Source organism: Odontesthes bonariensis, chromosome 7 (assembly GCF_027942865.1).
Source record: "Odontesthes bonariensis isolate fOdoBon6 chromosome 7, fOdoBon6.hap1, whole genome shotgun sequence".
Lineage (NCBI taxonomy): Eukaryota > Metazoa > Chordata > Actinopteri > Atheriniformes > Atherinopsidae > Odontesthes > Odontesthes bonariensis.
This window is the reverse complement of record NC_134512.1, coordinates 15,623,505-15,636,268: the sequence shown is the minus strand read 5'-3', so window position 1 is coordinate 15,636,268 and position 12,764 is coordinate 15,623,505. Positions and strand designations below refer to the sequence as shown.

Genomic DNA, 12,764 nt, shown 5'->3' with positions numbered 1-12,764 from the left:
GTCCCACCCCCGGGAGCCAAGAATAGAACGGCCGAAGAAGTGCACTGCTCAGATATCGAGGGTATCGACTGGATCTGAAAAAGAATTCAAAGGCGTTCTGGTGAAGATTTTACATTTCCAGCCATGCTTTGGTGTTTGTTCTGTTAAAGGGCACGTGACTGAGAGCTGCGGCACAGAGAGGGATATGAGCTGGTGGTGCATGGACTAAACTGACCATCCTACCCAGTGGAACTTCTTTCTACATTGTGCTGTGGCTGTTGGAATTCTTCATTAGACTGTTTTATTGGGCCTGTGTGAGGTGCACTGTAAGACCTTTAGCACTTCTGCTACTGAGGCTAAATGAAGTCAAATTCATAAGTAAATCAAAGTTAAATAAGCTAAAAATCGGGCAACGGTGAGATGAAAGCTCTCTGGGAATATTTTATGAATCTCATCGAGTGGATAGCCTTGTGGTTCCAATATGGTCTTAGAAGACTTTTGGGTGCTTTTCCAATAGTAAACAATTGGGTAGCATCACCAGGTATCATAGATAAAGGATTGTGTCAAGCAGACTCAGAAGAATGGAAAACCAATGAGGCGCTCCGTACATATCACCATGGAGATGGAAATGAAACCAAGGTTACAGTCCAAACCAGCACACATGCTTTTCATGTAAGTTAATAAATGCAAGTTTCCTAACCTTTAAAGTTAATTACAAACCAGCCAAAGGCAAAAAAAAAAAAGAGTGGTTTAATAATTTATTTCAAAGGTGGCTCTCCAAAGACTTTCAGAGTGCAGCGAGTACTTCCGGGCCTTGTCCCAGTCGAGAATGAGAGAGACCTCAGAGAGCCTCATTCATCTGGACCACATTCCTGCCTCTATTTTCCGCAATCTCCTTGAGTTCTCCTTTAATCGTAATTTTAAAGTTCCTCGAGAAGAGCTGGGAAAACACATCCAGGTATAAGGATCAATACAAAATAATCTTCTGTTTAATAATCCTGATTACTATAGGGCATCTCTTCCTTTTTAGATGCAGTAGTGTTAAGAACTACATCCATTTTTCTTCCTCTTGCATCTTCTTACTTCTCATTCCTGAGGTAAGCAGCTATCTCTTAGCTGAGGCCTTCCTCTCGAGGTGCCTGTCAGTCCTGGCAGATGAACTCAGTCCATCCAACTGTTTGTCATACCTGAGTCTTGCTCAGGAGATCTTCTGTGTAGAGCTGAAGATGACTGTACTCACTTATCTGAGCAGAAACCTTCTGGAGCTGCCGCACATCATCAGGTATGTACTGTTTTCATGGCTTGATTTCCTAAAGGATTTTAATGTGTTTCTTGTCACTGAAACTGATTCATATCTCAGATGTGTGAATGATGAGGAGAAGGAGGAAGTAGTGAATATGAGGACACAAGGAGAGCAACATCTGTGCAGCCTACGGAAGGAGAACCTGACTTCATGGAATGACCCAGAAACAGAACAAGCCCGTCACATTTTTACCCTGAAAGGGCCAGAGGACAGCAGAGATTGGCACCCAGTTACAGAGCTTCCTTTTAGGGCTGATAAGTGGTGTTTTACTACAGTGGTGCTTTATAACTATCTGTATGTCATAGGAGGCTACAGGCAGCGTAAAAAGAGAGGCTGGGAGTTCAGTATGGCTTCCTTTAGGTATAATCCCTTTACTCATTCGTGGGTCACCACATCACCTCTGATAAAGGTACAGCAGTGTTCTTATAAATAACCAGCCTGGCTTTCTTACCCAGAATGAATACTGTTGACTTGTCTGTTCCACCATTTATGTAATACTAAAGAAAACTGTCACCATCTACTGCTCTACAGCACAGAAGGCACTTCAGTGCAGTGGCCTGTGAAGGCTGTATTTACGCCGTGGGAGGCTGGTACCTAGACTACCTGGTAACTCCAGACTCCAGCACAGCGCTTTACACAGCTGTAGAGTGCTATGATCCATGGAAGGACACTTGGAGGTTTGTGTCCTTGTTGTTGTTGTTTTAAAACAAACAGCAGGGTTCTGTAATACATGATATATTTGATCAAATATTTATGTTTACCCTGTAGAAAAGCATCCTACAGTTCTGTGTATGATTTATGCCACAGGTTTGTGTCCTCATTGCCCCTCACTGACTTCCAGTTCACCTTGTCCATGTCCCATGATGCCCCCCTTGCAACCAGCCTTGGACACTGTATTTATGTGCTGGGTAGCATCCAGAGGACTGGAGAGAAATTACTGTTGCAGTACAACACAAATCAAAGTACAGAAAATCAGAACAGGACACATGTGCATGTCAAGCTTTTATTTAACTCATCAAATGCCCAGACTTGTCTGCGCTGTTGTGTGTAAATTGCCCTTTCCTTTAGTTCTGTTCACTCACATAAAGGGATTTTATAAAAGAAAATTAAAGTTGGTTAGTGTCTAACTTGCAATAGACAGCACTCAGAGCATTATCAGTTTGGGTAATCGGGGAAAAATTCTGACAGGGGAACTAAGATAGCTTCGACTCAGTACAGGGGCTTAAAGATACACATAATTGCCATCTAAAACAATTAAAAATTCTAAAACAATGTTGTTGCAGTTGGAGCGAACAGAATATTGTTGATTTTCACACTGCATCACTCATGCATCAGACAGTTGTTTATTATTTTTTTCAACCAAAGAGCATTCATGTTTCTTTGCACTGTTGGACACCGAATGTAAAAACACTGTCCCACAGTAAGCTTCCACACAACACACTTTTAGAGGATGAAGTTGTTTCAGATACAGAAAATGTGCTGCTGCGGTCCCTGTAGCTCCCAGCTTTGATCCCCAGTCAGTTGAGCCCCTCTCTCATTCTCCAAGCAAAGAGCGCTCTGATGGCTGACTCCTGCAAGTTAGACATTAATTACTCAGAATTACTTAACACAACCCATGTCAATTTGAAGAAATGCCCCTTAAAAAGATACAGTTGACAGATTGTCCTAATGGCTCATCTGAAAGGGAAAAAAAAGAACTTCTGTATTCCCTCCCTCTGTTAGACTTGTGGTCTGAACTGCTCCCCACCCTCACCAGAGCAGATGTAAACCTCCCTACTCTTTATTTCCTGGGGGCTACCGACCAGCTGCTTGTCATTGGTGGGAACAACTCAGAGAATGTGGTGACATCATTCTGTGTGCAGTCAAAGAAGTGGGGACAGGTAACCAGATAAGAACAAACTTAATTTCTATTCACATTAGGAGAGCATGGAGCACAAATATATCTTCGATGCTCTTACTTATTCTTAACTAATTGATCCTCTTTTTCTACAGGTGCACAGGGCAGAGAAATTGGCCTTTGCCGGGCAGGGGACAGTTGTACTGGACGAGCTCCTGATGCCCAGTATAGAGCACAACACTGTCATGAAGATGGATCTCCAAACCCTCTCTGTGACAGCTCTTCCACGCTTGCCTATCCCCACTCGCTACGAGGCTACCTTTCATCTTTACTTCTAATGTTAGATTTATCATCTTTGCACACATTATGTGCTTGGTTGTTTGGCTGAATACAATGGCCTTTTAAGTAGTCAACATATAAAGATAATCTCTTCTGCTGAATTATGTTTGGTGGATAATCTGTGATAAGAATTTCAGTCAGATGGCTTAAAGAGAGTGACCAGGAACAGAGCCTCTGTAAGGACTGCTGCAGTAGACAGTTAGAATTAATGATACATTTTTACAGCTATTAACTGTTAGTCGATTTGTTCTGTTTCCTTTGTTTTCACTTTGAATGAACTGTAACTTGGTATGCGAAATTCAAAATCTCAAGGATCCTTTTTAGTCAGTGAGGGTTTTCTATGAGAACAGATTTCCTGACATACCAGTCTAGGCTGGGTCAGTGCTAGTATACTTCTGTCATTTTTTGTTTGTCTTCTTTACATTTAAGATTGACTTTAAGGAAATTAAAATATATATATATATATATATTTAAATCTTATGAACTTATAGGGAACGCTATGTAAAGTAATAAAGTTAAACATGATTAAAGTGTCCAGAGACTGATTATTGTGAGTGAATGAAGTCAGGTATTCATGAGTCTGATTGATGAAGGCTCAGATCTTGACATTGCCCACTTGGCCCCGAGTTTAAGTGAACTCTATCTACATCCTGTATTTGCTATATAGCATCTAAGGTTATTTGCATTAGTCAGTCCCTAACAGATGCTGCTTATTGGGTCTTGCTTTTGTCTAATGATTTTGCTGCTCACTCCAACATTTTTTTAAATGTTTGAGGTGAATGTGACTCAGAGAACCAGTCCAGTGACTATTTTGTCAGTAAAGACCAATTAAGTGAAGCACACAAGGCTGATTGTTGGAGCTGCATTTGACGGGTTATTGTGAATCTGAGACGAGGCGGGTTTGCACTGTGTTAAAAGAGTTTTAGAAGTCTTCAGAGACCTTTCTAGCATATGCTTAGGCTTCCGAAGAGGCTCATAAAAAATGTGTTTATTTCTCCTTAAGATTATGTTGTATAATACTATATCTCATGTCCCTTCTAACATGTTAATCAGTCCTTAAATTAAATGGGGAAGTGCTCAGTAGGTGAAATGTCACATTGCTCTCTGTTTCATCTCAACACAGCACTGCAGCAGATTCTGTTACGTTGCTGAGACCTCACAGCACACGAGGTTAGGCTCTGTCTATGTTTGGTGTCTGGTTACGAAGAGAGGCACGTTATGGGTGAGAGAGCAAGAGGAAGAGAGGGAGAGGGAAATGTTGAGGAAGGGGGAGACTAAGGTTATGCACACTACCTGAGGAAAAGCCACTTCAAGGGCACAGAGTGCTGACGCCTCAGTACAGAAGACTTTCACTGCCTCTGTCATAGTCACAGCTTTTCTTTGTCTGAGTTCATTACGCTCACAAAGGTAAAGTATGCCACTGCTTCTTATTAGTCTTACTCATATTTTCATGTAGGTCTTTTATTTTATTGGAAGTTGTTATGTAAACTCAATGCTTTATTACATATGGATGAACATGATAGTGTTGAAAGTGTTGACATGTTTGTCAGGGGTGTCACTTTCATTGTTATGTGTATATAAAGAAATCTTGTGGAAATCATGATGGGTAATTTAAATGACACAGACAAGTTGAAAAAAAGATTTTCTGAAACTTGCACATTAACAATGACTGCTTCAATTTACCAGACTGAAAAGTATTTATTAATACCAGAAGGTTTTGCCTTCCTTTGCTAGTTGTACTCAGTGTTTATTTATGCCTGCCGGTCTGAGATCTATGCACATGCTCAGCCGGTGTACCACTATATCTGGCCATTGAACTTTGCCCCAGTTGGTGACTGTTTAATCATATGACATGGAAAAAGAAATACCCGACCTGTCACTCCAACCACTACATGGAGCTATGTGGGAAGTCCAAATATTTTTGTTTAGTATTTCAGAAAATCCTTACATTTGTAGGTCAATCACAGAAACCTATTAACCTTTCACCTACTGAAGATTTATTTCTTATTCTTCATAAAGACATTTGCAGATCCCATATTAGTGACTATCACTATATTATCACAATATTAACCATCAAGATACTCAGAGCCTATTTCCCTCACACAACTATCACTCACAACTATGGTTAATTGGGGAAAATACTTAATTTGTACATTAATAATGAATGAAAAACTCAAGGATAAGTCAGATTATCAATTGAATTGAGCTTGACTTACTAAAACTGGATAGTGACTGCTTAAATTTTGAGTCTTTGCGGAAAAATATTTCTATGGGAAACTAAAAAGGATGTGTAACGTAATCATTATTGACAGAAGATATAGAATAGAATAAATTTAAAGTGCTATTTGAGTTATGCATTATGTAGTATCTTTATTCTCATGTATTTCTTTATGATAAAAGTCCAACAAAATGATATTGGTTTATGTCACAGCTTATTGGAACCAGCTTACTGAAAGTGTATTTCACACTCTAAAACTCTTTGTATTTCTTATTAATATGTCAAGATATGAACTACACAGAAACCTGATAGTTTCTCATTGCTACCCATGGTATTAAAAATACAGATGGCTGAGGCGCATCAGGCAGTTGGTTTCCAGTTCACTGTGCGCCCGGATGGAGTGGACCTTAAATTAAGCCAAGAGGTCATCAAAAATATCTACCTGTCAGGAGTGACAGCATGGAAGAAGAGAGCTATTCAATTTAAGGTAACAGCACAAGCTCTGCAGATCTAACTTTTACATGTCAGGCTTGCTCAATAAGATTTAAAAAGTGTTCAACTTTGCTGGCACACTGAGCAGAAATCATAGTCTGATATTTTTCCTTAACAGAATGGTGTGCTGGCTGGAGTCTACCCTGCCAGTCCGTCCAGTTGGCTCATAGTTGTGATCGCTATGATGAGTTCCTTGTATATTCACTTAGATCCTTCTCTCGGAATGATTGATACCATCAAGGAAAACCTGCCAATCAAGTCAGTTACCCCAATATAACCATATATCATTTAATTCTTGTGACGCAGTTTTTCTATATTCTACTGCTACTTTAGATATTCTAGAAGAGATACAACATGCAGTGAGACAGCAATTCAAACCACAGTCATCCTGCATTTCACTGTTTAATGTTTACTCAAATGCTGACAAAGAAAGCCTTGTGCCTTTTTTTGAGCAGAGACTGTGTGTCAGTGCAGACCAGAGCAGTGCTGAGTGCCATCCTGTTTGCCACTGGACTGTGGCTGTTCCTCATCTACCTCTTGAGATACACTCTCAAATTTCTACTCTCCTACCATGGCTGGATTTTTGAATCCCACGGAAAAATGAGTACATCAACTAGAGTGTGGCTGGTAAATTTGTCTCCCTGTCTTTAACTTTCTTGGTCCGAGTTCTTCTTAGATTACTTGTACAAGTAAATTATCTGTTTGTCACTCAGCTTTCTTTGTAGCTCTTATTGTAGAGGGTAAAATGGATTCTTAAGAATATGTCATCAAGAGTCATTAAGAATATGGTTTTCATGGGATATTCTGGTTATTTTTCACCAGAGCCTGGTAAAGATGTTCTCTGGACGCAGGCCACTTCTCTACAGTTTCCAGGCTTCCTTACCCCGACTTCCAGTGCCCAGCATAGATGATACCATTCAGAGGGTACATAATTACACAATAATCACCGTCCATGACCAGACCCAAACAAGATAATTATGTCTGTGAAGTCTGTATTATGGAAACACACTCTCTAAATCTTTTTCAACTGAACCGATACATTGAAGCACCTCACCAACCATGTGATCAGCGTGGATTACAGGCCGCACAGACTAAGATTGAACAGAATAATCTCGAAAGTTGCAGCCATCCTGCTGTAGTCTATAGAAATCTGACATGTCACTTTGGCAGCAGACCTTAACTGGGTGTCATCAGGGATTTCTGTTCATGTGACTCTCAGTTGCTCGTGTGTTTCCACTTTACAGTACGCCCATTGTGCTGACAGAACACAATATATCTTTACCACAGTACCTTGAGTCAGTGCGTCCTCTGCTGGACGGTAAACAGTACAACCAAATGGAGATTTTGGCCTATGACTTTCAAGAATCCAAAGCAGCCCAGCTACAGAGATATTTGATCCTAAAATCCTGGTGGGCAACAAATTATGTAAGTACTGTTTACACACGATGCAACACATGAACCTAAATTCACTTCATTCATAAAATCTTACAATAGTAATCTTTTATCCTCCCCAAGGTAAGCGACTGGTGGGAGGAGTACATCTATCTCAGGGGCAGGAGTCCCATTATGGTCAACAGCAACTTCTATATAATGGTAAGTTAAACTGCTGTAACCTTTGTGTGTTACTGGTGGATACTAGTGTAAGGTATTGATTGTGAAAATATATTGTGTTTAAAAGCGTGCAAACTATTCGGCAAGAAGTCTGAATGAAGTACAGTGGAGAAACTGATTCATATTTTGTGGTCTGCTGCCTCCGTTTGATGGTTTGATATGTTTGGCTTGTTTATGTGAAGGACCTCTTGTATATGAACCCAACACACCGCCAGGCTGCACGGGCCGGAAATGTGGTCCATGCGATGCTGCAGTACAGACGCAAACTAGAGCGTGGTGAACATGCACCGGTAATACACACTATTCATAACTTCATTTTTATATATAGATATTTTTCCTCAGTCGGTTACATTTTGTGATGGCTTCGTTGTCTTTTATTCTTCTCAGCTGAGGGCTTTAGGAACTGTTCCTATGTGCTCCACTCAGATGGAGAGGATGTTTAACACCACCCGGATCCCTGGCATTGAAACAGGTGAGCACTGGTCTGATCTGTATGGCTGAAACAATGTTTCCTGGATCAAAATGTTCCAGCATGCTGCTCCTTTTGGCACACCTCTGTAAATCATGTCACAGCACATGTTTCCCGCCAGCTATTCAAAGACACACCAGTTAAGACATCGCTAAATAAAAGAGGTCCTCTGTGTTTCATTCTTGATTTGACTTCATATAACACATAGCACAGGTGTAGCTTATTGTGGGGCTCAAGTGAGCCTATGTGGTGGCATGAACAAAAGTGATATTCTGCTTTCTAGGTGATTGTACTCCCAGTTATATTTTGCCTATAATTTTGTTGCTGCAAACTTGATTTTCTTTTCTGGCTTAACTTTCTTTGCAGATATTGTGCAACACCTGACTGATCGAAAGCACCTGATTGTCTATCACAAAGGCCGGTTCTTCCAAGTATGGCTGTACACTGGAGGGCGCCACCTCTTACCGAGTGAGCTGGAGACACAGTTTCAAAGAATCCTGAACGATACATCAGAACCCCAACCAGGAGAACTCAAACTAGCTGCCCTGACTGCAGGAAACAGGCATGTACAAACACATGCATGCACGGGAAACATACTGAATAACCTGCAGCAGATATACTTGGACTGAACTCTTAAACTGTCTTCTGTAGAGTTCCATGGGCTCGGGCTCGGATTAAATATTTCAGTCAGGGAGTAAACAAAGTGTCCCTGGATGCCATTGAGTCAGCTGCCTTCTTCTTGGCACTTGATGATGAGCCGGAGGGTTATGATCCAGCAAACACCAAGTCACTTGATAGTTATGCCAAGTCCTTGCTGCATGGAAAATGTTATGACAGGTAGGCAGAGAAGACAAGGGGGGGCCTCCGATCTAAAGCCTCGTTTCCACTGTCAATACGGTTCTGGTCACTTCGTATCGGTACGGTATGGGTCGGGTCGCTTTGGGGTCAGCTTTGCGTTCCCACTGTACAAAGGGGACCCTCAGGGGTGGGCGGAGTGCGTGCCGAAGCGTCACTAGTCAATCGCTCCGAAGCTTCTTCAGCTTAATGCGACACTGGCTCGCGGTCAGTGTCACAAACCACTCTCTACCATTTTTGTGGCAATCTGCTGGAAAACTTTTTCGTTTCGCACAGCGCCATCGAGCTCCCGCTGCACAGCCTCCTCACCAACAACAGAGAGCAGAGCCTGGAACCGGTCCTGTGTGCTAGGTACCCCAAGCAGAAGGGTTACAAAAATGGTAACGGGTACCAAGGGACCGGTACGCTTTCATGGTAGTGGAAACACTGAAATAAGCGAACCGTTCTGAACCAACCCGTACCGGACTGCATGGTGGAAACGGGGCTTTTGCTTCAGTAAACAGTGACCTTCTGTGCCCTTGTTTCCTTGAAAACATTGTTCTATCTTTCATCACAGGTGGTTTGACAAGTCTTTCACCTTAATTTCATATCCAAATGGAAAGATGGGTGTAAATGTTGAACATTCTTGGGCTGATGCACCAATCGTAGGACACATGTGGGAGGTATGAAATTAATTTTAGAACTGAAAAATAAAGCATAGATTCAAAATTTGCTGATTTTTTTTCAGCTGTGATTTCCTGTCTATATAGTATGTTCTGGCAACAGACTGCTTTCATCTCGGCTACACAGAGGAAGGGCATTGTAAAGGGAATGTGAACAGGGGCCTGTCTTTGCCCAATCGACTACAGTGGCAGATTTCAAAGGAGGTACAGTATAATAATTGCCAGTTATGTTTTGATTTGATCTCAGAACAATGTTTTATTCTTTATGTTTTCTGCTAAATTAGTGCCGAGAGGTCATTGACACTTCATACCTGACAGCCAAGCAGATAGCTGATGACGTGGACTTCCATGGCTATCTGTTTTCTGACTTTGGCAAAGGCCTAATCAAGAGGTGCAGGACGAGCCCTGATGCCTTTATTCAGCTGGCCCTGCAGCTAGCACAGTTCAGGGTAGGTCTGTCCTCAGTCACTGAGTCACTGATGTTTTTGCTCATTGCTGTCCTCTGATTTTCTAAATCATCAAATGAAATCAAGTTATTTGCATTTTTAGGACCAGGGCGTGTTCTGTCTGACGTACGAGTCATCAATGACTCGAATGTTCAGAGATGGACGGACAGAGACGGTACGCTCCTGCACCTCTGAGGCTGCTGCTTTTGTCAGAGCCATGGAGGACGCAGGTGGAACGGTAGGCACGAAAGCATTTCGAATTAACCAGACCAAACATGACCGCATAATGATAAGCCCTTACAACATAAACTACCCCAGGAATATGTTTTTCATGGTATATTCCATTTTTCCAGAATAAAGAGACTTTGGACAGATATCGTGTAATAGGTGTGTGCTATCATGCTCCAGATATGGTGACATAGGGTTATATTTGTACACGCTTGTTGCAAGTATAAAATGTCACACTGTCAAAAGTCATGTTGGACTAGTTAGGACATGGTCACTTAGAGGCGACATGTCTCTGTGCCATGGACTCTGAACTTTGATGTTCTCACAGGGGTTAAAATGACACTATTGTGCGAACAAAATAAGGTCATTGTGATACATCGGAGTCATTATAACAGACTTCTTGCAAACTATGTTTTTTTTGTGTATGTATGACAGAATGTTCAGGTAAACTCCTCGTTTTTCCTGCTTTTAATGTGACCAGAATGGCCAAAGACTCGCATTGTTTCAGAAGGCAGCAGAGAAGCATCAAAACATGTACCGTATGGCCATGACTGGATTTGGAATCGATCGTCACCTCTTCTGTCTCTACATAGTGTCAAAATACTTGGGTGTTGACTCGCCGTTTCTTACGAAGGTTAGCCCTCTGTAACCATCTCCTTTTCACTTTACTGCTTTTAGCTTCACAACTAATCTGCCCTTTCCTCTCCTTCCTTCCATGTCTACACTACCAGGTGCTTTCAGAGCCTTGGAAGTTGTCAACAAGCCAGACTCCACAGCAGCAGCTCAATTTAGTTGACATTAACAAGTTCCCTAAATATGTGGGTGCTGGAGGTGGATTTGGCCCCGTAAGTAAAGATGTTTCATTTCAAAGATGAACATCATTCACACATTCAATTAACAGGCCAAAATACAACACAATAGCATTTCTTGTACATTCCCAGGTGGCGGATGATGGCTACGGTGTGTCTTATATCATTGTTGGGGAAAATCTCGTCACATTCCACATCTCCAGCAAGTTCTCCAGTCCTAACACAGTAAGTAACACAAATTAGACCGTTCCATATTACACTGTAGATCCATCTGGAACCGCTTATGTCATCTCTCAAAACTCTTTCTTTATTTCCTTCCCTTCCTTGTGACCTGCAGGACTCATGCCGGTTTGGTCAGCACATTCAGAGGGCCATGATTGATATTCAAGCGCTTTTCAAGCTTGAAAATAATAAGAAGGCAGTAGAGCATGCAAAGTATGTGCAGCTGGAAAATGGGAAAAAGCACATATAAGTGACTCTGTGGGCGGAGTCTTTGCCACGCTCCTTTCATAAATACTAAAGGTTCCAGTGACCGGTTGCACTTCTGATCTTACTGCTTTTTTGGGTGAGTCACATCACAGGAACTGAGCATTCCACTCAGTCAGACAAAAGGAATAGTTGTTATTCTTCTAATTTATTAAAATATATAATGTACCCGTCAGAGATGCTCTGTTTGGTGCTGAGGGAAATAACTTGTCTTTAATGACTGAATATTTTGTTTTTACAATATCTGTTTCTCTCCTGTCAGTGTTTGCCACACACTGTATGTAAATCTCATGTAGACTAATGTAAAAACATCTATATTTATTCATGGTCTATGGTGTGTGAATAGAAACCTTGTAAATATATTTGCCTGAAGAATCCACTACCGTTTGAAATATTTTGTGAAATGCCACTTGGAGTTTGCATTTCATATCAGGGTCATTTTCTTTTAATAAAATACCTTCGTACACCCGGTATACACGATAACTATCAGTGCAGTTTATAAGCAGCTGAAATCTAATAATAAATAAATAAAAATAAGAAAGTTGCCACTAAGTCCTTGCAAACTTAAAAAGGTATCATTCTAATACATAAAAACAGAGAAAAGCAGTTCATCGTGAGTTGTATTTTAAGATTCATATTCATATGTGATGGAGATCGGACATTTACATGGACCGTCCAGATTCACCCCAGCTATTAGGATAAAGAAAAACTAACTAAACTTTGACCAAATGGAAGCTTCGTGGTCTGTTTGCTTTCATCTGGCGCCTTTAAGAGATAACAAACAAAATGCACCGCATCCAAAACAAAGGCAACCATCTCACTGAGCAATGCAATCCCTCCGACTCATTTTCTCAAGCAATTTTGATCATTTACAAATGAAAATTCGGATCACGTCGAGAAAGCAGGTAGCATTAAGTTAATCTCCTGAGGGCTGTGCAAATTCCACACATTTCTGATTCAACTATGATCTATATATGAAGAATGTACAAAGGAGCAGCATTTGGCTTTTAAATTTAGCTTTAAATGGGTC

General features: G+C 41.1%; 2 protein-coding genes across 2 annotated transcripts; both read left to right on the top strand.

Annotated features, from left to right (window-relative positions):
- Positions 1–86: 86 nt before the first annotated feature.
- LOC142384660 (kelch repeat and BTB domain-containing protein 13) lies at positions 87–3,946 on the top strand. The gene is made up of 8 exons (XM_075470959.1): positions 87–651; positions 749–937; positions 1,077–1,261; positions 1,340–1,691; positions 1,814–1,959; positions 2,090–2,244; positions 3,005–3,162; positions 3,275–3,946. The coding sequence occupies exons 1-8, from the start codon at positions 400–402 to the stop codon at positions 3,455–3,457; spliced, it is 1,620 nt and encodes a 539-aa protein (XP_075327074.1). The 5' UTR covers positions 87–399; the 3' UTR covers positions 3,458–3,946.
- A 758-nt stretch (positions 3,947–4,704) lies between these two features.
- On the top strand, positions 4,705–12,113 carry cpt1b (carnitine palmitoyltransferase 1B (muscle)). Its single transcript, XM_075469690.1, has 19 exons — positions 4,705–4,865; positions 6,023–6,163; positions 6,287–6,426; positions 6,624–6,795; positions 6,991–7,092; positions 7,456–7,593; positions 7,684–7,761; positions 7,962–8,069; positions 8,167–8,251; positions 8,615–8,810; positions 8,900–9,085; positions 9,660–9,765; positions 9,853–9,969; positions 10,050–10,214; positions 10,315–10,449; positions 10,921–11,073; positions 11,171–11,284; positions 11,381–11,473; positions 11,586–12,113. Exons 2-19 carry the CDS (start codon positions 6,023–6,025, stop codon positions 11,718–11,720), a joined length of 2,364 nt encoding a protein of 787 aa, XP_075325805.1. The 5' UTR covers positions 4,705–4,865; the 3' UTR covers positions 11,721–12,113.
- The last annotated feature ends 651 nt before the right edge of the window (positions 12,114–12,764 follow it).